The 24,972-nt window shown below is 40.4% G+C and overlaps 1 protein-coding gene across 2 annotated transcripts in view; it reads right to left on the bottom strand.

Annotated features, from left to right (window-relative positions):
- EGFLAM (EGF like, fibronectin type III and laminin G domains) overlaps positions 1-24,972 on the bottom strand; it is a 75,055-nt gene that overhangs the window by 39,722 nt on the left and 10,361 nt on the right. The window contains exons 2-7 of one of the 2 annotated variants that reach the window (XM_068667652.1): positions 17,083-17,192; positions 15,085-15,168; positions 13,258-13,284; positions 8,844-8,961; positions 8,059-8,194; positions 1,255-1,421 (exon numbers count right to left, since the gene is read on the bottom strand). In XM_068667652.1, the coding sequence (XP_068523753.1) occupies positions 1,255-1,421; positions 8,059-8,194; positions 8,844-8,961; positions 13,258-13,284; positions 15,085-15,168; positions 17,083-17,192 (642 nt within the window). Of the gene's footprint in view, positions 1-1,254; positions 1,422-8,058; positions 8,195-8,843; positions 8,962-13,257; positions 13,285-15,084; positions 15,169-17,082; positions 17,196-24,972 lie in introns of both variants that reach the window. The other variant, XM_068667651.1, reaches the window with a different exon arrangement.

Genomic DNA, 24,972 nt, shown 5'->3' with positions numbered 1-24,972 from the left:
ACATGGCAGAGGGGAAAAGCAAATGAAAGCTGCCTTAAAGGGTCAATGAAGACAAGGGATTTCAATATAGGGAGGCAATCTAGATATAAATTGTGGTTAAATTGATCATTAAAGATGCAGTCCACATTTTTGCAGTATGCAAATTGTTCTTGCTGAGTTCACAATCCCACCTGAATATCAGCTGCTCATTTTCTACCAGTTACTTAAAGATGATTTGCAACTGGGTGTACAGGTGAGAAAAGAAAAAAGCCAGTCTTGTAGCTCCTTTTTAGAGTTCATCAATGTGATAAAACTATACCCTGGCATTTTCTTGCCTGGTGTTCTATCCCCTGTAAATACCTTCAAAACTGGGGCTTACAGTACTGAAGCCATAAAAAGCTGTAGCTGCTATTAAAAAAAAAAAAAAAAAAAAAAAAAAAAAAAAGTTTAGCACTTTAAAGATATAATCCTGTTAGTCCACATTACCTAACATCTTCATAGCCTCCTGTATGGACTCTGCTTTGCCATACTGGTCCTGGATGTGTTCTGTGTCAGTTTGGTTAGGATGCCCACACACACAGCTACAGCTCAAGGGGAGATGATGAGCAACAGTACCTACAAATCAGCCCACAGAGATACAATCGCTGGCAAAGGATTATACCCTAAGAAGGCCATCAGGAATGTGCGCAGGACCTACTCCTTGCTGCAATGTGCATGGCCTGCATGGCTGCACAAATGTAAGTGTAAATTTTGAATGCACTTCCACGTAATATTTTCCTACATGGCTTCTGATAAAAAAGGGATGGTTACCTGTTATGTCATTATTTTCATGGTTATTCTTAGCCGTATAACAGCCTTACTACTCAGAAAACACAATAGATTTACTTTGGTCATAGTTGTTTAAAGTACACATGTACTACATACAGTTCAAAGAACAGAATAAAAAAGATTTACAATAGACTTGTTTTGCTCGTTTCTCCCCATGGTATTCACTTGTAAGTTCTGCATGAAGACGGCACAAAAGTCAGTAAGCAGAGATCCAAAAATATCTACCAATGACCTCCAGAACACAGAAACAGCACGAAAGCTTTACAAATCTTTGCTTGCAGCTCAATATTCACAGGATACTGCAAGCACTGTGGACAGGAACAACACCAGGTGTTGGACCAGGGGTGCATGTGCACCCTTGACTTGGAGAAGCTATCTTTCCCCAGCTGTCCACTACAGGCTTCCCCCAATATAGAGCTATAATTAGAAAATGATGTCTTTACTCACTGAATGTTCGGACAACATCACTTGGTGCACTGGAGGGGCTGGATCCATAGGAGTTTGCTGCTCGGACGGCAAACTGATACTTGGTATTTGGGAGAAGTCCCTTGAGAACCATGGACTCCATCTGGATCTGCTCTCTTATTACAGTCCAATTGCTGTCAAGGTCTGGCCTTCAGGATTAAAATAGAAAATAAATAAATGAATAAAATAAAATAAAATAAAATAAAATAAAATAAAATAAAATAAAATAAAATAAAATAAAATAAAATAAAATAAAATAAAATAAAATAAAATAAATAAAAAGAAAGACCATAAATAATTAAGTCTAGCTGTAGAAATTCATTGCCTTTAAACTTTCCAGGGAAATACACAAAATAAATGAGGTATAAGCTTGCTAAATCTTGACTGAAATCCTTCGTTCTTAAGGGGGCAGACTGTGCAACCACAAAAGCCTGTGAGATGGAAACATTGCACTACATGGTGATACAAAAACTATGTTCTGATTTTGCTTATAAAGCCAAGGAGGCGTTTTAGAGGACAGTTTGAAAATCAAGTTCTGTTTGTCTGTTTCTATGGATTTGGGGTTCACAGTTTTCGCGTGGTGTTACATCACCAGCAGTTCCCAATCTTCTCTTTGGCTGGGTAATGCAATACTTTTAAATAGAGGGAAAGATTCTGATTTATTCCTAATAGCTTGTGCTCTAATACCACTGAGTCCCTTCAAACATACACAAGCACACTAACAGGATGGGAATCTAGCATTTGATTTCCCAGGCACCTAGGTTAATGTACCCACACTGGAAAATCTGGATCTAGACCCTTCTCCCCAGAAATGAGAAAAATACTGAACAATAATGCAGATAAACTAATTAATTAAATAATTAATCCCATAGCCTTTGGGCTATGCCTACTTATATGTTGATCCATGCTGGAAGCCAGCTGCCGATAAATGCCACTACCATTCAGCTGACATCAGTACAACCATTCACATGGCAGTTTCATCTCAACACCAACATAAGAAAACTAGAAATGCTTAAGTTCAGCTGCAGAGGAACATGTGAAAGGGAAAGGCTACTTCAAATACTTTGAGAGAGCATCCTGATGCTTTCACACCATTTCTGCTCTCACTAGAAGTGGTCTCATCAAGGAGGAATATGGAATGAGAAGGTAAATGAATGTAAACAAAATCAAAAAGTAAACATTAAATCCAGACCACCCAAAATATTCGAATTGAAGCTTATGATAGTAAAAAAAGGGATATAAATGACCTTTCAGAGAAAATTATTCCAGTGTCCTTTTCTAAGATAGGCTTGTGGTATTTATTACAGGAAATAACCTCGAAGTGCTCCCTGATGCTACTGATGTTTACATAGGACTAGCTGCAAATGACTTCAACAGTCTTCCAACAAAAATTATAGCACAGGACAGGCATTTTGTATTTGTTTATTTGCAGCTGGAAGGAAACGCCAAAGTTAATGTATGTTTTCTTTCATCAGTCAATACAGGATTTATTGATCACCAAGGTTTCATTTCTTTGTGCCAGCACAGCAAATGCACTGACAAAGCTGTATCTCCCAGCTGCCTGGCTTCTACGCAGTAGCACACAGGATGCAAATATTGTATTGTCTCACTAAAAATAAAATCAGACAAAAGAACAAGATGCAATGACAGCTAAACAGACCTTCTATCACCATTTCCTGGTAGACAGGAGGGCATTTATTTTGTCTGCTTTTTCATTGTTCCCCTCCCAACTTTTTGATGCCCAGGCCAAAAAAGTAAAATTTTAAGTGTTTTCCAAATGAAAGCTGTTAACTTTGCTTCCATCCACATGCTTGCTTAGCACCATGTTCTCAGTTTTCCTACACACATCCTTTTTTGTCTCTAATTACAATCCAAAGAATTCCTACTCATTCAAAATGGCCTTACAGTGGCTTTGCTACAGAGCCTGTCAGCATTAATGCCCAACATTGAGGGACCCAAAGGAGGCATTACTCCCTGCAGAGATTTAGGAGAAAGCATCGCGACTCCACAAACCACAGGCTAGTCTTCAACTTCACCGCCTCTCACAAGACTTCCTTCTACAGAAATGAGTAACAGAGGAAACGTCTGTGAATGTGTAAGTGTCTGCAGCTGAAGGAGAGGGAAAAAGAGATTTATCACTTGACCTTTGCTATTTCTCCAGAACATTCCCTGTGTGAACAAATCGGTACAAGACGATAAAATGGCAAACAGATGGGGAGAGGAACACAATGAACTCAGCTGGTGAATATGCTCGGGGCAGCCAACTCCTGTGTTTCCTAAGCTCAGAATTTTGTTGAATTTCACTTCATGTCAACTTTTACACTAGAAGGCTCATTTTGATGCCACTTTTCTCATCTTCTCACAGAATCACCTTCCCTGGACCAATTACAAGTTTGCCTCCAGCTGGGACTCTGCAGAGCTGCTCCAGAGGATGTCTCTGAGCACAAGGCATTTTCTGCTGCAGAAGTCACAGCTGTGCATCTCCATGCAGAAGTGCTATGCAGTAAGAATCTGAACAGAGACAGAGTCAGAGTGTTTTTAAAATAATAAACATAGAGGTAAAGTTGATAGGACTGAACAGATAAAAACCAAGAGTAGAATTCTGCCCCAAATCTGCCCCAAACATTTGGATTATTGCTTTATGTTGTGATCTCAGGAATCATTCAACTCAAGAAGGGAAATCTTTCTGATGTGGATTACAACAATTTTACACTCTCTTGAACTTCCTTTTAAAAATCACTTGGAAATGATTTAAGAATAAAGCACCTGCTAATAATCAATCTTTAAAAGGTATTTGATTGCTCTTTTGTGTGCTATTTTTTACTCATCTAAGTTCAGCTCTGCAAAATACTTTTCAAGATATGCCTACAAATAACAAATACAGTGACAAGTACTTATTTGGTGTGGAAAATGCTGGATGTAGAAAATAATGCACTATAGGATATTATTTTTAGTTACTATTACTGTTTAGCTTTATTTTGATGCTTTTTACAAAATATCCCAACCAATATACTAGGTCAACAGAAGAAAAGTAGACTATCTTCTAAACATACTCTTTTGTTAAATCTTATACTGATGGTAACATTTTTTAAATATTTCCTTCTTAATTTCTGTATCTAACTCTCCTATTTCTTCTTTAATTAACTTTTCAGGGATTTAACCCTACCAAACAGTGATGTAAGTGTTGAAATAGATATATCTGTTCTATGAATTCATCGGGAAAACTGTATAAAAGGTGTGTGTGGTAGTTTGTTTTTTTTTTTGGTTGGTTGGTTGGTTGGATATTTTTTTTTTAATTTTTCTTTTTTGGGGGGGGTGGGTGAGGTCTTTAGGAGGTGTCTTCACCATTTGAACTGTTGTTTAGGGTTCGTAACAAATGAAAGCAACCACTGAACCACTACCAGCATTCATGGTCTGAAAATTCACAGCTGACTTACTAAAAAATTACAATTCCTGCCATACATGAAAGTGTAACTTTTCTGTGTTCAGCTTTCTTCCAGCTCTAGGATGAAAACAGGTACATTCAAATGATTTCTACTGGGAAAGAGACAAACTTTTCTTTAGATGGTTTGACCACATTTCAGCATGAGATATTCTAATATGACTGTCTGATTCAGCACAGCACCAGTGACAGATAGCTCAACACAAAATGGATTCAAGGATAAACCTTTTTTGGAGGGTAGACTTGAAACTAATCAAGAAATCTGCCCATGCCACTATGCTGAGTCTCCTCCATCCTAACATCAAAATACTGATAAATCTCCCCAGTTTTATCAGCAGAAGCTGCCTAGTTCATGGCAACAGAAGGCTCATGCCACTACTGAGATGTTGAAAAGTTTTTCACATATGTCAAGACTAACAATGAAAGCCATTGACTCTATTAGCAGATAAAAAGAAAGCAAGCTACTCATTTTAAGGGACAGGCTGCTGAAACACTTGTGGTTCTGTAGAAGACAACAAAAAATTGAATAAATTTGTCCTCAAGTTTAAAAGACTGGTAGGCATTCAATAGGTTAGACATCTGGGTATTCCGGTGAAAATACCTACGGCATTTTTGAGAAGGTGTTTTTTAAATTTTATATATATATATATATATAAAATATAAATATTTTATATTTATATATATATAAATATATAAATATATAAATATATATATTATATATATATATTTAATATCTTGCAGATAAAAACCTAAAGTAAAGTCCAGGATGTTATAGGGACTTCCATATGAATGCTGTTTGCCATAAAATATCTCTCAGCATAAACCAATAGACCATTCACTCTGTGTCTGCAAGCTTCCAAAGACATCATGAGTTATTTTAAGTTCAGCATGTTTTTTATAGATTCTGTATGAACTGTGCTGATAGCAGTGAGACCTACACTCATCATCCTGATTTTATGCACTTAATCAAACTGAGCGTGCAGAGCCTGAGTTATCTCAGCCCACCATATATCTGACATCATCCATGGTGCTCCACTGCCTACGGCAAACCAAGTGCTCCCAAGAGCTCCCAAGGGAATCCTTGTTAGAGCCTAAGTAAGGGCCCAAATTCAGCCCTTGAGCAGAAGGAGACAGCAGGTTAGCTCTGGTTCTGATGACAATCTGATATGTGCAAACAATTAATGTACTGAATGAATGTGAGGTTCTAATCCCTGATATCACAGCTGAAAAAATAAGTGCTTTTCCCTCATCTCAGTCTCCCAGCATGTTTGTTTTTTTTTTTTTTTTCCCTAGGGTAAAAGTAATAAAACTTAGTTCTAACGGGAACAAAATGATTCAATGTCATGGTTTCTAGAGGTTTGTGCTGTACCCAAGAGAAATCACAGATTTGCATAAGACAGTTATTAATTTTGCAAAAGCTCAGTATCAGAATTGTATTTCTTTGACATAATAGGACTTATTTCTAAATTTGCTTGCACAGTTTTGTTTTGGTTTCACATTGGTTTAATTTCAATAGCTTTATCTTGTGTTAATACACTTCATAGTAATTAAAGCTAAACGCAGCAAAAGACAATGAAGCTTAAAGTTAAATCTTTACCTCTAACTGCCATTAGGGCTTATGGCTCATTGAACTTTCTCCAAATATATACTCAAGCTTCCAAGTCTAAGAGAGTATAATCCCAAATTTAACAAATATACTTCAAGATTAGCTTTAAATCTCAATCTAAACAGTGTAATCAAAACATTGTGCTGTTAGCAAATTCTTTCCCAGTCTAAAAACAACGAAACACTGAAATTTCAATTACTCATATCTCTTGACTTAAACAGTGAAGGCACCTTTCTACTCTCTGGTTGAAAAAAGGTGTACTTCTGACATGCCAGGTGGAAATGACAATGCCCACTTCTTCCATTAGCAGGCCCCTGGTGCCAAGAAGACGTGTACGTAAACCTGCAGGCTCCATTTTCTAGCAACAGCACAGAAACAACAGATGTGCAGTCAATCAGAACCCAACAATATCCCTTTCCTATCCACTGAGTAAATGAAAGTTAAGAGATGGGGAGAAGAGATAAATACTCAGATAATGATTATGCTGGAAAAATAGATATTGAAGAAATTGCATGATAATTCTACAGCAGAGTTTACATTATGGCCATAATAAATCTTCAGCCCTCGTGTCCTGCCTCCCAGCACAGTGAACATTGGATGGCTTCCCACTAAATATGGGGCATTTCAATTCAAACACAAAGTGCAACGTAAGTTCACAAGCAGACTTTCAGCCTGGGAATTCTTTTCATTATATCAATAGCTTCTAGACTGTAATCGTACTTTAAGCACTGAAAACCAATAGTTCTTTCTGTCTGTTTTTACAACAACTAATCTTTTTAAAAATGAATGTGTTTTTCTGAAGAGCGACTTTTTGACCTCTACAGCTCAGAGTAGTTAAAGAAGCAATTCTCTCTTCTTATCAAGCAACCTCACCTAAAACCTGTCACCATGTGTTCACCCAAAGGATTAAACTTCCCAAAGCTGAATTTTGCACTCATAGTGATGGTAAACAGAGGGGTAAGCACATCAAAATAAATAGCTTTGTATGCAAATATTAGCTTCTACGTGCATATGAACAGCCAGCTACAAATATGTCTTTGAGCATCCGGATACAATCACCTGCTCCTGACCCTTTACACATGTATGTATATTATAAAAGCAACTTGCCTGGCAACTTTTCACCATTTACGTCTATTACTGCAAAATTTAAAGGGTTCAACATAAAAGCAAAACCAAACCCAAACAACACAAAACATCCATAATTCAAAAGAAAGGTCAGTACTTCATGGACACTTCATCAGCATTGGAATAAAACAACAAGTCTGAGTCCTGCAAATTCAAGACTCAAAATGCTTTTGTCAGTTAAAACCACCCAACATACTGAGTTTGCAGTCCCTGGATTTTTCCCTGTATCAGCCAAGGGCACATCTGCTCAGGGGGACTGCTCTGCCATAGACCCTTTTCTCACAGCATGATTCAACAGAGGTTGATGACAGGAGAAAATTAAAACTTTATTTATCCATGCTTTTTTTAGAGGGAACAGATTAAACTAGGCATTTTTTTCTTCAATCAGAAGGCAGGACTTACTGGTGATTTTACATCAGTTTTGATTATTCCTGTCTTTGTCTTTAAATTTTCATGGTAATTCAATGCACATTGAGAGCAAAACCTAGCGTACTGTATACTGTAAGTAAATAAATAATGAGAAGAAGCTATACCCAGTACAATAGCACAACTTAGAAAAAAGCAAAATGTAGTACACCAACACTGAAGTTCAGTTATCCACTGGAAAACTTGCCTGATAAACTCCACTACGTAGTACTGGATGGGTGAGCTTCCTTCACTGGCTCCAGGTTTCCAGGATAATGCAACTTCTGAATCAGAGACGACAACGATCTGGGGCTGATAGGGTGGTGCAGGGGGCATGCAGTTATCTATGCCAGAAGAAACAAAACAGCATTAGAGGTACAGATTGTCTAATAAACACAGAAACCCAACATTCATAAACTTAGGAATCAAATCTATAGGCTTCTTCCTTCCCCTGCTGCCCCTCTAGAGCCCCACACTTGTAGAAAAATAATAATATTAATAAAATATTACAGTTCCACACGTGACAGGGATTTATGTGTGTGTCCTGCTGTTTTACAGAAGTGATACATGTTGGGGTAAAAATAAAGGTTTTTTTTTCAAATGGTCTAGCAGAAATTTATGAAAGATTCATAAATCCCAACATCCCAAATATCAGATGGGTACTTTCCTTTTAAAACATTGATAATGACAGGATCATGTAGGTTAGAGAAAACCTTCAAGGTCATCACGTCCAACCATCAGCCTGACCTACTGAGTCGCATCACCAAACCATGTCCCTCAGTGCCATGTCTACACAACTCTTCAATACTTCCAGGGATGAGGACATATTTTTGATCACTGCTATCACAGATATGTCTTGCCCTCTGCTCATCCATGGCTTTGGACAAATTGAGGTTATAACATGGTCTGTATTTTTCTGCCAGTGTTGTGAAAAAACTGCACTGGTCCTGCCCTGCCAGCTTTGCAAAAGAAAGCCATGTAGAGAGGGTTTACCTTGTGATAAGGTTGTCACATCTCTTGGCATGCTGGGCCGTCCTTTACCTGCCCAGCCATAGGCGCCAACGCTAACACGATGTGGGGTGCCGGGCTTCAAATCCCCGATAACAACTTCCTACCAGAACCAGGAAAAAACAAGACAAAAAGCATTGTGAAAGCTCTTCCCCACACAACTGTGAGCAGCACTGGGATCTGACATGGTATTTTCCATTCAGCCTCCTGGGAGGATTGTCCCCCTTCCCAGCTCAGCTCGGAAACAAGCACCACAAACAACACCACGTGCTTCCTCACAAGCTGCAGCTCCCCAGGGGAATCCATGGGGCTGACCTGGACCCATTTCTCTGCATAATTCACAAGGTTGAAGAGAGTTTGCATTCTCTGTCATGCTTTTGCTGATGGAGTTGAGGTCACGTACTGTTCCTTCCCTTGAGCTAATTGCTGGGCTTTGTAATCAGTGTAATTGGGTGGGTTTTTTTGTTCTTTTCTTTTAAATGTATGGACCATAGGAGCTTCTGAAAATGAAGCAGCTTGCAGCCGTGTGATCTGAGGATCTTTAATTTCTCATAAAGCAGAGACAAATCCCGTTACCACTCATGATATTCCTAGCCTGCAATTCTCTTCATGCTACCAGCCTTGACCTGAAGCAACCACTTCCTTTATTTGTCCTTCTGCCATAAACATGATTAACACACAGCCAACTACTGTAAGGAAGGCAATGCTAACCTCCACATGAAGAGCTTGTTCTGCAGAATATTTTTCAGCAGGGCCTGCTCAAATCTTGCAGAAATAGCAAATGTCGCCAAAAAAAATAAATGTCATTAGTGACTGTTTGACATACATTTCAATGACAATTTCATTAGTGACTGTTTGATCAGCTTCAGATGTTTAGATTTTGCCTTTAATGGAGCATGAGCACATGTGTATAAAAAATCAGACTTCTTTACCTGTAATCTCTCTACAGATAAAAATCCTAGTTTTATTATTTCTGACAGCTAATGCAAGTAAACAGAAATACCAGGTTCTATGCCACAGATTGCTATGGTGTGAAAAAATGCATTTATAGAAAATTGTTGCACAGAGATCTTTTTATTTGGTTGTTTTTTGTTCTTTGATATTAAAAACATTACTCACAGTGCATGTGAAAATGAAGAGAACTCCTTTCTCTTCAAGCTGGAACAGACTCTAAACCTGTGTTTCCAGTTGCAGTAAAATAGTAAACAATCCTAAAATTTTATTATCTGCTAAACATTCTTATGACAATTTTTTGGACAAACTCTCCCTTTCTGTTCTTTGGGGAACATATTTCATTACTATAACATCATTTAGCAACACCCTGCCATCTGTCATTTCTCTATTCCACGGTTTTGGAGCTCCATCACTGATTTCCTATTAACATGGGCTGCCTGACCATTATCCTGTTTTTCCATCCTTCACCCTCTATCTGCTTCAATGATTTGGATTCATCTGAGAGAGACGATAACAGTACTGAAAAAGTAACTGCCCAGAAAGAGGCAGCAAGAACACTCAAACCAAAATATTTATCTGTTTTTTTTTCAGTCTCATATTTGAGGTAACTGAGATCTTTCAAAACATGATCTGAAATGACAGCTGATGAAAACCCAGCACCTCTCCTATTGACAATACTGATGATCCTGCTCCTGCCACTCCACCTGCCATGCCACATACACTGTACATCTGTATTTAAATTGCGTGCATTTGTTTCTGCAAGCATCCCTCTTTATTACACTAATTCTTCTAAGAAAAATCTTTCATCATGTGTCTGACTGTCTGATTGCTTTCACACTTGGCTATCAACTTGGCCTCAGCAAACAATATGGTATTGATGTATTTGCCTCGTAACTATTACCTCTCAACTCAAGACTACAACAAACTAAAACAGAATGAACCTCACTGACTGCAAAGCCAATCAAAATTGAAGTCCTATTGAGATATTTAAGTTCAACATGTTTATCCTCAAAACCTCAGTAAAATGCTCTCTTGCCTAACACATGCTGAAGTGTCTACCTGCCCCTTTCTCCCAGCAACGTCTTCTCTGTGAACATAGTTGTTTGATATACAGAGGCTGTCTTTGAGATAAAGTATCCTGTAAGCTTCTAAAATCAAGACATTAATGAATGGGTAAAGGTTTAGGACATCATCAAGCTACCCTGACCTGTGGCAATCTCAGGGTATTTCCAGATCACACCAGGGCAGTTTCACATGAGATTTTGGAGAAGAAACATATCCCTTGTTACCCCACTGTCCAGGGGCCTGAGCATCCACTTCCTATCTCTTCTGCTTGTATTTATGACAAGGGTCTTAAAACCAAGTTTCTGGCATCTCTGGGGAGACAGCAGCACTACAGATAAGGTTTAGGTGATCTAGGTGCTATATTGAAGCTTTACTAGCAAAAAATGCAATTTCTTGTCTTACATGACACCCTTTCTAAAACCCTGCAAAATGACGTCTGGTATTCTCATTACAAATCTCACATTCTTGAACAGGATGAAGCAATGTGATATTTTTTCTGCAGTACGGGAATCAGGTGTAGGCAGGAACTATGCATCCCTCCCTGCCTTGTTGCACAGCCTGTGCTCCCTCCAGCTGTGCTGAAACTTTTTGTGAGGCTGTGCAGTAAGCCGCCTCACAGAAACCTGGTTTGCAAGACATTTTCCAGGGAACCCATTTTCCATTTTGTTTTGTTTTAATAAAAATAATAATATTAATAATAAAAACCCACAACCACAAACATAAAGCATCTGGATTACAACACAGGTGTAGAAGCAGAGCTGTTTGTGATGCCACTTGAATCCCTAACTACTTGTTCCCTGGTCTCAGCTGGTCACTTTCCATTTTGTATGTGTGTTTGGTGATCTGATAGGGAGCTTGTTGTTTGCTACGGCTCTGTGCCAGACCTAAAACCTCCCACTTTTTAACTTCACAAATTTTTCTTGCCTTTTTTTTTTTTGGTGTGTGTGTGTATATATATTTGTGCTGAACTACACAAATATTTGCAGAGTAGGACAAGAGCCTTAGTAAACAGTACTGCTTCTGTGTTTCTCCAGGCTGCTCTCATGTATGTGTACTATATTAAAATATGATGTAATACAAATACAAGACACCATCCACTTCACTAACGCCCAGGCACATGCGCACACGCATGCACAGGAACAGGGCATCTCACTATGACAGCCTCGCAGGTTCCAGAGAAGCTTCTGAGAAAGCAGCGGGGTCGTACCCACACCGACAGAGGAGGCTTAGTGATGGAAACACAAATTATGCAGACTTAACCACAAAGCTATTGCAGATTTCTGTTGTGTTTGGTATGAATATAACAGAAAGCATTTCAGCAAGAACACCACTTCCTGAGGATTAATGACAGCTGGGAGCTGATTAATTCCAGTCAGTCATACTTCTCCACATGTTCTCCTCACAAGTGTTATTTTTATCAAGCAGAAAAAAGGGCCCGGCGTGGAACCTCATCTCCAAAATGCCATAATCCAAACTCTTCTCTGCTGGGATTGAACCAGACAGTCCTGTTTCAAGCACATCCTGAGGTATTGTCTGGTCATCAGCCTCTTACAGACCAAACCTCTGCTAGTTCTGATAGTGAAAGCTTTGCTGGATCCACCAGGATTTCTCCATTTTTCAAACATCTCAGGAAAAAAGAAAAAAAAAAAAAAAAAAAAACTGCAAGAAGTTGTCGATGAAGGATTTCAGTTAAACACCAAAATCACTGCCCGTACCCTACCCCAAGGCAAGCACCTCCTGGTTGCTTCCTCCCTCACAATAAACCCGGTCTGTTGACTGCTCACAGGAAGCAGAATGGACAGGGCTGGAAATAATTAATGTGAATAATTCTGCAGCTGCAAACCCATTTCAGACCTATTTTACAAGAGCTTTTGGTCTCCCACTCCCTCCTGCTGGGCACCGGCATTGCTGTTCTCTCCCCATGCTCCTCCTCATCTCCTCCCACCAGAGGAGCTCAGACTTTTTCCTCCCCGTCTCATCTCCCACTGCCAGGCTGCTTTGCTCTTCCCCATCACCCTGAGTCTGTCTACCTAGTTGTGCCTGTCTCCTCTAAGTCTTCACCACCTGAATATAGCTCACTTCTTCTGCTCAAGCCGTCCATAAACACTTTTGGAGACTAGCAGAAAAGTTTACCCACCTCTCAAAAGGGAGCTGCTTCACCCAGAAGTGTCCCCTCTCTTTACCTCTGGATTTTGAGCCTTATCCACTATTTGTCACATTCTGACTACAAAAGATCATGTCTAAGTGCTAAGTAGAATCAACATTGGATATCAATAGGGAGACGTTTTGGCGTGTGAATCTGTGGAAAGCCCAGATCAGAAAAGTTCAGCCTTATTTGAAATCACAGCTGTGACCGAGCCTCATGTAAAGCAATACTTACAAAAATTGCTTGTCCTTCAAGCTGACCCTGGCAAAAAGAGAAATAGGACTCGTTAATGAAGTAACATACTAAAAAGTGATGGTAAATACAGATAAATAATGGGTCAGTGAAGAAAAACAAGGCTAATGCTGCATCATACTGTATTCTTTGAGACTGTTATTAATCTCTATGAGTACAAGGATGCAGACTCTGTTCTCCCATTAAGAAAGAACTACTGTTGTCAGGACTAAGACAAAACAACAATGTGCTGTTTGATCTTTGTTGGCACTACCAGCAAGAAGGTTTTGGTGGTGGTGGTGGTGGTTTTTTGTTTTTTTTTTTTAGGGGGGGGTGGGTGAAAAAAAGCAAGTAAGAAATACAGAGATAAAGACCAGAAGGGAGAAAATAGCACATATATAAAGAAATAATATATCACGGCAATGAGATGCTTTCATTCACCATGATCTCAGAAACCTACAGGAGCCAGAACCAAAACTGAGTGACCAAAAATTGCAGGAAATCATAGCATCCCTCTCACCCATGCTTCCTACAGAGAAGGCTTCTGAGCAGTGCCCAGCATGGGTCAGAAAGTACCAGAGAATGCACATCATTGAACAGCAGAAGGGAAGGCTCAGGAAAGAGAGGTGAGAAAATAAAGAAAAAAAATGATGAGCAGAAGATAAAGGAGAAAAAAAAAATCAAATTGTGAAGAAGGATCACAAAATAAAGATCGCAGAAACCTGCAATGCTCTGTGTGCACACATCAGCTTTTGATTCCTGTGCTGGAGGCATTACTGTCTTATGGGCAGACTCTGCTCTTTGCAGAGCACAATATGAAAGTACTCCCTCACAGCACCCACCCCAAGACACTCTTTCACCCTCTGTCCAAGCAGAGGCTGGAAAATCACTGATTCTGCCTTGCTGAACTCAAAGAGCAGGTTCCCCCCACTGACAAGACACCAGTGTGTTTCAAGAACACCCTTTAAGAGCAGACAGTATTAAAACTACTCAGAAGCATCAAGGCATTGCTTTCATCTTGGCACTAATTGCTAAGCAGTGCAGCAGAAGAGGACAGGAGGCATTTGTTCATGAGTGGAGAAGGAAGGTGAGGCTGGACAGAGAAAGGGAAGGAGGAGAGAGAAGGGGAGAGGGAAACAAGCAAAGTAAAAGCGTAAAGGACAGATAAAAGGAAAAAATTAATTAAATGAAAGGGAAAAAATAGGAAGCAATGAGAAAAGTCAGTGCTTGTAAGAATCAAAACAAGCAAAAAAAAAAAAAAAAAAAAAGAAGATGAAAGAATCTTCTAAGAATTGGACTTGCACAAATGCAACTAAAACAGCACAATTGAATTTTAAATTCTGTACTTCAGGAGGCCACAATCTGACACAGACACATAAAACAACCACTAAGCTATTTGTCCTCTTTAATTTATACACTCAACTGTGTCAGGCATCGCAATGCACTGATATTTAGGTTTCTTGCTGTGTATAATAGCAGGGCTGTGCAAATTCCTTTCCATGTGTGGAAGTCATTCATTGAAAATGGACATTCACAATTAAAAGTTCTTTTTTTCATTAGAAGCCAGAGGTCAGTGTTAGTAAGATGCCAGCAACTTCCCAAAGTTTTATGTGATAAATTAGTCAGACAACGAGGAGCAAAAGTGTATCACAGCTTTCTGCGTGGATTACTGAAAAGCTTTATGACTTCCTTTTTGCTCCATGCCCAGAGCAGATCTGGGGCTTGGATCCTCGGTGTAATTCACAAGCCAGCAGCAACCAGAGAGCTACATTTTCCCACTTGCAAGCTCCACTTCTGGTGCTCTTAGTGCTGATGAAAAGAAACACTCACCATGCCCAGCATATCCAGACTCAGGGGAACATCATGTGAGAGCTGTTTAACTGCTTTGTCACCTTCAACCTCTGAGTAGAAGACCTTGTAAAGAAGATATAATCAAGCCAGTTTGAGGAATACAATGCTTCACAATGATTTAAAAACAAGTGCAATGTTATCACATTGTGGACAGCATTTAAGCTTGTGATCCTCTTTTCAAATGCATGAAAAGCTAACACCCTTTAACATTTCCTTCATATTTGTCAGAAATTGTCAGCATGACTAAAAGACAGAATTTTGTAGTGTTTATGCTCATCTGACGTGAAACGCATCCCAGCTTTAAGGGCAGACTTGAGCTGACAACTTGAATTGTGCGTGATTTGGCCGTGATCAGCTCGGTCAGCTGCAGATTTGCGGGACTGGTCTGCACGAGTTTGGCATTTTATTTCATATAAGGAAGACATTATGTGATTATGCCATTATCAAAATTGCTGTATCACAAATGTCTCTCCTCGTGTCTGTTGCCGCATACAGAAGACTAATGAACCAGAGAGAATTTGATTTCCTATGCACGGAGACACTGAAATGCCAGAGGGCCAAAAGCTAACCTAAAGTGAAGATGGTTTGGGTATAGCTCAATCAATGCTAGGTTTGTCATTGCTTTAATTACCATACCATGCATGAGCTCAAGAGTTAAAAATAAGCTGGGGCCTGGATATTTGATCCACTAAATGATCAATGAAAAATACTTAAAATTTGTGACTATATTAATAATACTTATAATAAGTATATAAATATACTTATAATAAGTATAATAATATAATTTGTGACTATAAAGCACTGTAACTACTTTAAAAAATATTATGACTCATAGAAACATCACTTAAACTGGTAGAATTTGCAATATCCCTCTCTTGGAGCGGATACCAAAACTGTTACCAACATTCCTGTATTCCAATATCCACCATCACAGTGACATGCAGAGTATTACTGCAGCAAGTGCTTCTGTGTACAAGCACTTCCATAACAATAAAAAGAACTCTGCAGTGGGCTGCATTGGTCATCTACATGACCATGGAATGAAGGGAGATGTGTACCAAAAAATACCAGTTTCTGGGAAGTTGCTCACTCTTCCAGTCTCTTACTGAACATTAATGCTAAAGGTAGTCAGGAGTTTTCTGTTCGCACCTTTTAAATAAAACTAAGTTTTAGGTTCTGTTTTTTGGTGCTGGTGGTGGTGGTGGTGGTGGTGGTAAAGAGGGAAAACAACCCATTCTAGATGATATCTCACATCTTTGATGCTAAGTCCTGTCTAACTTCCATTTGGGGCATGAGTTTCATTGCCACGGAACACCTATTGAAGGGAAACCTAATAAACACTCTTTTTGTCAACAATTAAATGGCAGGTTCATGTTCATTGTTTTTCTGTGTGCACACTCAAATGGTACCCAGTTTCGGCTAGTCACTCTGTTATTCCCAATAAAAGGGAATCAGTGCAGGCAGTACCCCAGTTTATCACAGGAATGCTCTTTCCCTGTACCTGCTGTGTGGCTAGGAAGGTGAAGAGACACAGTCTGGAATAGCTAGTCCTGCTAAAGAGATCCTTAGGCTGGAGGCATGAATCAAAGGGTCCAAGCTGCCCTGAAATCACCATGCAACTCCCTTCATTTGCACAGCATAGTATCGACCTTCTCTGCTGTATTTTACTGCTTTATCAGCTGCAGAGAGCACTGAGATGCTTGCATGAAAACCACCGAAGAAAAGCAATCTATATCCTCTATAAGCCTTTGGCATCCAACCCCAATTCCCATCGTAGCTTGCTTTTAACACACAAGCAACTTGTTTCTTAAAGTTACAGTTCTGTCAGCTCAATTCTGCCATTCCCTGAACACTTTCTGAATGTCGGCATTATTTTCTAAGAATGGGCTCCCCTGCCTGCTTTGCCATGCTCACAGACAGGCCCGAGGCCAGGCAGAGCACTACAGCTCCCTGCTAACAGCATGAGAGATCACTTACTGTATATCCCGTGATGGTGTTTGCGTGCTGCTTTGGCATCCTCCATTGCACACTGAAGGCTGTGCAGTTCAGTGAATCCAGCAGTATGTCCAGAGGAGGCCCCAGTCTATCTGCTAAAAAGAAAAAAAAAGTTGCATATCAGAAGCCATGGGACAGAAAAACACCCCTTTGCTCCCATGGCACCTACTACTTGAAGGAGAGATGTGCTGACCTCTTTAAAAAAACATGAGACATGGACCACTACTTGTATTTGCACTGCATGAACCCTCTCCTCCTCCTCCCTGCCCCAAGGCAGCAGTGGGAGGGAGGCCAGGAGAGATGAGAGAGGAGGAAGAGCCCCTCGGTGGTAAGGAGCTGTTAATCAGATCAGAACACCTCATAAACAACTCACCCCCTGCAGCTCCATGTCCAACAGAAATGTCCTGGTGTGAGGAAAACCAAATCCAAACCAACCCCTGCCTCATCCACCTTTACAAGCCACGGAGAAGCCTCCTGATGACCACCCACCTCTGAAGTCTCAATCCCTTCACAACAGCTATACATGGAAAGAGCAATCACTGAAGAAGCAAAGTTTAACCCAATGAGAAGAGCACAAAGGACCTGTTGCTGCTGGCCCTCTGGTTGCAGGCTATGGTGATGGGTTCTCTAGTCTTGCCATCACTGCCATCACTTTTATCTGGCTATGTTGACCTCACAGTACCATCTCCTTATCTTTCCATTGAACAGGCTGGCCTTTCAGTACAGTGGCTAATTTTCTTGCTTCAAATTAAAAATGTAAGAAGATGAGAAAACCCTGAGTTCCTTGTCTCTAGTATCATGTAGGCAGCTATATCTGATGTCTGAGAAAGGGGCAGGTGTGGAATCTTGTCTGCTCTGCAGCTGGAGCAAATCTCCGGTGCAATATAAACTTCACTGTGTTACACAGGAGACCGAGACATACCTCAGGGAGTTCCCAGTTTTCAAATATGTAATGTTTCATTGATGGTATTACCAAAAAACCCTTATCAATTAACTGAGGAATATCATTAGTTTATAAAAAGAAAAGCGAGTGTACTTTGTCTAGTAAAATTATGCTGGTTACAAAACGGTCATTCCTCAAAGTGAGAGAGGCTCTGAGAAGAAACTCTTACATCTCTCATCAGACCTAGGGAGACTGTGCCCAGGGCCTCTCCTGTAATTGCTGTGCAGGCATGGGGCCGGCATCAGCCCTCTGTGGGCAAAACAAACAATGAAGGTGCTGCAAAGGTGGCATGGGGCTAGCAGCAAAAGCTGATCCCTTGTGGAGAGAGGCAGCATTGGCAAGGGCAGCTCTCCTGCATGAAGGAACGTAGCCACTTGCTTGGAAGACTCCATACAACACATGTCATCATGCAAGGCGGTGACCTCCCAGCCAATGCTCCTGTGTGAATCAGTGGGAATTGTACTGGGTGTGACCGTGTTTGCATTTTGTGAAAAGAACAGGCAAAAGTTTTTAGCACAAGCTCTCCAAACAGACATCATTTAGTGTCTTGAAAACAAACCCATACAACAAACAGCTGCAACAAAGTACTGATTAAAATGTTTTAACAGCAGCTTCATTTTTTCCTAGACAATGTTTTTATTATATTTATGTTTTTGCATTCTCTTACCTATGAAAATTGTAAATAAAGGCAAAGAAAAAATGTTTTCTTCCCCCCTAGGCCTGACAAACCATCAAGAGCAACCAAGCTACAGTAAAGGTCATTTTTAGATGTGAAGCAAGCCCACATCAGATTTACACTTGTCACTTCCACCAACATATTTGATTTGAAGCTGGATACAAAACTTAGCAGCTTATAAACTCTGCAGCATATTGATCAACACCAATACTCAAGAAGTTAAACCAAGAACAAACCTGATATTCTGTCCCTTTTCAAGGTGATCTTGCATTTTCCCACTGATAGGAAACCTTTTGTTTTATGATTTTTTAAAATTGCAACAAACAAAGGTGACCAGCTGGGGTCTATGTCTTTCAGTTAACATTATCAGTCCCTTGTTTTCCTGGTCCTTTTGCCTATTTATTTCTCTTTCCCACTGCAAGAAGTCCCAGAGAGTGCTACGTGCAATCATGAAAGGATAAATATAAATGAGGTCTAAGAGGGCCAAACTTTTTTTCCCTTTCATTCCTTATACTTGAAGCTTCAGCCATTCTTACTTTAAAAAAAAAAAAAAAAAAAAAAAAAAATCCCTAGGACACAAGGTGACCATGTCCTGGGCAAGGCTGTACAAGGACCATATCCAGCAGGCACCTCATCAAGAATTGTCTTTTAAAAAAAGTTTATTTTATTATCGAAACAATACAGGGGAGGAAAACAAACAAATGATACACCTGCAGAAAAAGGCATGACCAGTTGTATGCTACAGGTTTGCATTTCCTACACACCCCAAGAATCTTTCCTGTCAATTCAGCCTAGAAGAAATCCTGAAAACTAACACTCTTTTAGCATCTTGTGGACGTAACAGGACAATGCTGCACTTGTACATTACGGAGGGAAAACATGCTTGCTGTTCTAACTGCATGAATTGTCCTTATTCACTAGGACGGTGTAAGCAGAGTTAACGGAAGCATTGCAAAGAATTGCAGCCTGTGCTAGCAGAGCCTTACTCCACAAACACAACCCTCCAGCCTTGTTCCCAGACTGCATCCCAGCCTGTCCCATTTCCCAGGCAGTAAGCAAGGAGCTGCAGCCTCCCTCAGCCTCTTCCCAGGGACAGGTCAGCACCTCCCTTCACCAAGCTCCCAGAGAAGGGACAAGGAGGAGCAGAGCGCGTCCTAAACAAACAACCAGCCAGTGCTTCAGGCAATGCAGCTGAGCAACCCACAGGCCTTTATACTTGTTCCTGAGGTGCCAGAAACTAATACATTACTTTCTGGGGAGGTTCGATCAGACAAGTTTGCTGCGAGGCACGGTTGCTGAAATAACAGATTTTAACCAGCAGTGGCAAATACTCATATAAAACAGCTTCAGATTCATATTCTGAACACACTGTAGGCCAATAAAATTATTTACAGAAAGTATGTGGTGAATAATTTGGAACAACAAATAAATTTGAAAAAAAATGCGAACCATTTGCAGACTATCTGCAAACACAGAGAGGTAACATCTGTTGGTAAAGAGCTGCACCATGAATTATTCACCCAGCCCTACTAAACACTATTATCTCCAGTTTGCAGATGATCAAAGAGTCACAGAGAGCCAAATACTGACCTAAGTTACACCAGCCTCTAAATTGTCACTGCAGGAAAAGTCCTAACTTATGCCACTGAAAATGAGAGCAAGGGGCCAGAGAGGTCAATACTTCTATCCCCTTTGCTTGACACTCCCTAAAAAATCTCTCCCCATGCTGGGGAATCAGGCATCGGTGCCTTCAGAGCCTGACACTGCCTCCAGGAGCAGCCCCAGCTGATGGTCAGTGGCTGAGCAATACCTGGGGAGTGTGTGGGATTACCCTGCCTGGTACTCAGCTGCCTCCTGACCAAACCAGGAGCCAAGAGGAAAAGGAAAACCCAGCCCAGGCAAGGCACAGATGAGTATCTCCAGCTGCCTGGCTGTCCTCACAGCTTTCCATGGTCACCGCCGCCGACCTTGCAGCTTATTGATGGTCGTCTGGGGATTCAGAGATGCTTCTTGCTTGCCAGAGTCCGAATTTCACACAGCTTGGCAGAAAGCAAAGAATGTCCATTTTTGGATGAACGTTGCCTTCGTAACCATGACAAAGGGGCTGCAGGATCTGACACAAGCAATGTTTATGCCACAGAGATGCAGAAGATGTCAGGGCTTCCAAACAGCCATGCTGCAGCACTATATCAAAACATTTTGTCAGCTGATCACAACTGCTGCAATATGTTTACTGTTTTACTAACACATTATTTTGAGATAAATGCGTGCCTGAGGTATTTTGTAAGATTTTACAGAACATCAAGTAGTAAGCACACTAAAAACGACATGGAAACTGGTCTAAACATATATGGCTGTATAATACAAAGATCATGCTTAGATTATAAAATACAGTTAGAGTTTTCAAAGGCAAAACTCTGGATGCTTGTAGCTCCCCCTACAGTTTAGGTCAGAAGTACCCCTCATCTCAATATTCAGCACGAAATCTCTCTGAATTAATCTCAGTGCAAAACCAAAAGGAGTTGCTGGAGGAGAGCTTGCCTGCTGGCTGGCCACTCGCTGTCACCTTGCTGATGCAACATGGGGCCATGGAACACATCTGGAACAAGGAACAAATGTTCACAGGTTTCCCCTGCTCCTGTCCCTCAGACAAGTCCATCTGCCTCAGCTCTTGCCAGACAGAAGACCTGTCTCAGTGGTGGTCCCCCCTGCAAATGTCCTGTCCTCTGAATCTGGATCCTGTGAATACCTCAGAAAGTTCTGTCTAATAAATAAATAAATAAATAAAGATAAATAAATTAGAAAGGGGGGAACAATTTATATAAAAATAAAATGAATCACATTCTGTGCAAACATGGTCATTCTCCTTTCCAGCCAGCCAAGCACAGAAAGTTTGACTTTGTCCAAAATGCTTTGATGAGACCAGTAATGGAAGCAATTCCTTTGGGCCCAAGCAAGGAAGCCATTAACCGAGGGGGAGCACTTGCACACATACTAGGACTATGTGCTGTAAGAGTATAGCAAATACAAGAAGGGCATGAGGACTCAGCTATACATGAACAGTGCTGAACTGATAACTTCATATTTGCTTCACCATTTACAGCTGTTTAGTTTCTTGTTTATAGATCTATTTGGTTTTGTACTTCCTAAAATACACAAAAACAGCTAAAACTGTGAAGAAGTAAGCAAACAAGCTCTCCATGGGAGCAGAAGAATACATAAATAGTCTCTCTCAACTTGAGTTAATTTTACCATTATTTAAATTTCTCCTTCACAAGAGCAACTCTAATTAAAAATGGTTTGAAAAACAAACAAACAAACAAATAACCACCTTATCCCACCTATAGAGGTGTCATTGCTATTGTGGCTCACCCTGCCCCAGCCTTCATTCAGCTCACCCTCCATTACTTACAGTGGAAACACTCACAATGAAGTCAATCTGTATTCAAAGAACTGACAGATTCCTAGAAGTTTAAGGATGACATGGTCCTCCTGCTCCCTCTCACTTGCCGTGGGTGAGAGATGAGGTGCTGGTGGCCTTTCAGAGGGTGCTGACAGGAGGTCAGGATACATCCATGCAAATCAGCCATGTGCCTAGCAGCATTTTGCTCTCCCCCAGAGGCCAACAGGCGTGCAACTTGTCCTCTGCCCGTGCATTGAACTCCTACACACCACCATCAAGGTAGCTACCAGAGAAGTGCCTGCTCCAGCTACGGCAAGAAAACTGCTAGTGCAGACAGAGGCAAGTTCCTTCCTCCTCCCAGTCAAGAGGTGACCCCATAATCTTACTACAGAAGAGAGCAGTTTCTGAGAAAATCTGGTGAAAAATAACCTTTAAAACAAATACATATGTAATGTCTACAAGCTTCAATACCAAAGTGCTTCAGCTGAGCTGGATAAAGATCATCATGTTTTAGTGGACATTTCAAGTTTGATTTTCATTCTGAATTACACTGGAAACAGACTGACTGATAATGGTGGTTTTTAAAGTATTCATGAATGGAATATCTGAAAAGATCAGAGTTGTAATATTTTAGTTTATAATTTTATTATATTATGCATTTGATCTTTTCTTTCCTTTTTAGCTTTTATGGTGTTTCAAGACTTGCAGTTAGGCAAAGGTACTTACGGTCATGAAATAATATAAAAATAATATAAGGGATACAAGCCACCTGCAATACTGTGGTAAATCATTTAAGGTGAACAAGATGGTTCATTTCATCTTTATTAGTTTCCTCTTCAGAAAAAAAAAAAATAATAATAATAAAAAAAAATCTTTAGACTATAGATCAATAAAATGAAATGGTTTCTTCATTATTTTTTTTTTGTCAGTCTCTCTGGATAACTGCTAAGAGGTACTGACTGAAGGATTATATTTTCTGGGTTGATGTGCCTCCTATGTGTGTCCCATGAAACAAGATAAATTTGCAATTGAAATGCTGGCTGTCACTACAAACATCGTGAAATAAGAAACAGGAATAAAAACCTTATGCAAGACAGTTCCAACTAATTCTCCAATGAAGTTTTCAGAACAAATCTTCTCCAGAAAGACAAATTCTTTTTGTTTCAAGCTTTACTTAATTAATTTCATTAATTCATCAAAAAATGGTTTTTATTGAAATGGTACTTAATCATGAAAAGTTGATTTTGAGAAAAAACTTCTATCCACACCTAGTGTTGAAACAAAGTGTATTGTGGCCCATAATACACTCTCCCACTGAAACGATGATAGGGTCTTTTTTCCTTTCTCTGCTTTTTACAGACTGAACTAGGTTACGTAAACACCACAGCAGCACGAAGACAGCGTGACAGACCAAAAAAGGTCAGGAAATCCTAAATGAAAAAAATGTGCCATCTTTTCATCTCTGTGAAGAATTTTCCAGCTCCCACTGCTGGGTACATAAGAAAGCAAGAATCTCCCAACTGCAATAATTACAAAAGATGATGACTGAAATAAGGGAATCTCAGATGGTCCCTCTTGATCCTGCTCATGGTGCACTGAGCAGCAGCACCAACATGGAAAGCATCAGAAAATGCAGTAATCTTGATGGTCACTGCTCTGCATGAGTTGCCTACTGGAGAGCAATGCAAGAGGGGATGGATGTTGCACATGGGGCAGAAAGTTGCTAGTTCCTTTCCCAGTCACAGTCCTGGCAGAGCCCGGATCAGAGCACAGCGTGTATCCTCACACCACTGCTAACCCATGGGATCCCGACATGAGGAGACCCACTGGATCACCTACACATCGTCACCATCAGCAGCAGCGCACACACCACAGATATTATGGCGCTACAGAGGAAGCACGGTTGTTCAGCAGTCCAGACCACACTGCACAAACCTTTGGAGTGATGAGCCCCATCTTGCTCAGTTCTTGAAAATACTGTAATAAACCCAGCAGAAAACCTCAACATCAACATAATGACAGATTTGGACCCACATGATGTTTTTCTGTTGCAGTATATATTGTCTGTTATCCGCCCCAGGTACTCTTGAGGTGATGCTCTTGGGAGTTTTTATAACCCAAGGAAAAGGAAGAAAAGAGGCAAAGCTCCCAACAAATTGCAGTACAACACAGGGAATCCTATTAAAAACAAGAAGGCACAACGTCAGTGGTGACTTCATCATGGCTTTTCCTGGCTTGCCTTTGCCATGGAGACTGCAGGAAAGAAGTCCAGAGAGGAGAAGCCCCACTGCCTCCCTGAGCTCCTCCAGCCAGGCTCTGCTGCCAGCAGCTCTGCATGGTGCACAGTGACCCAGCCTTCCAGCTGTGAGAAGAATCAGAAACTGATTTTTTAAAGAATTTCTGAAGAGCTAGATATAAGAAAAAAAATAGTCTACCCATGGTTAATTATGCACTGGCACAGCTTTGTGGGGAATTTCTGGTGCTGAAGGCTAAAAGCAGGGTAAAACATTATCTCCAGGTAAAGGTTTGGTTTGTACCTATCCTGCCTTTGTGAGGAGGGACAGACAGGGCAATCTCCACAAAACTCTTATAACCTTTTGTCTCTGATAATTACTGATGAGAAGGCTAAAATAATTGCATGAATTATAACCACATGTAAGATACTAATTGAAATAGTTCTCCGAATGGAAGTGTTTCCTACTTCCAGTACAGACATGGTATAGACACATTTTAAAAGCCCCACCAAGACACTCAGGATGCATAATGTCAGGTGTACTTCTGGAAGCCTGAGCCAAAATCTAACACTTACACCCTAAATCCAGGCTTGCACTTCATCTGTCAAAGCCCCAG

Source organism: Anas acuta, chromosome Z (assembly GCF_963932015.1).
Source record: "Anas acuta chromosome Z, bAnaAcu1.1, whole genome shotgun sequence".
NCBI classification, from domain to species: domain Eukaryota; kingdom Metazoa; phylum Chordata; class Aves; order Anseriformes; family Anatidae; genus Anas; species Anas acuta.
This window is presented reverse-complemented; position numbering and strand designations above follow the sequence as displayed.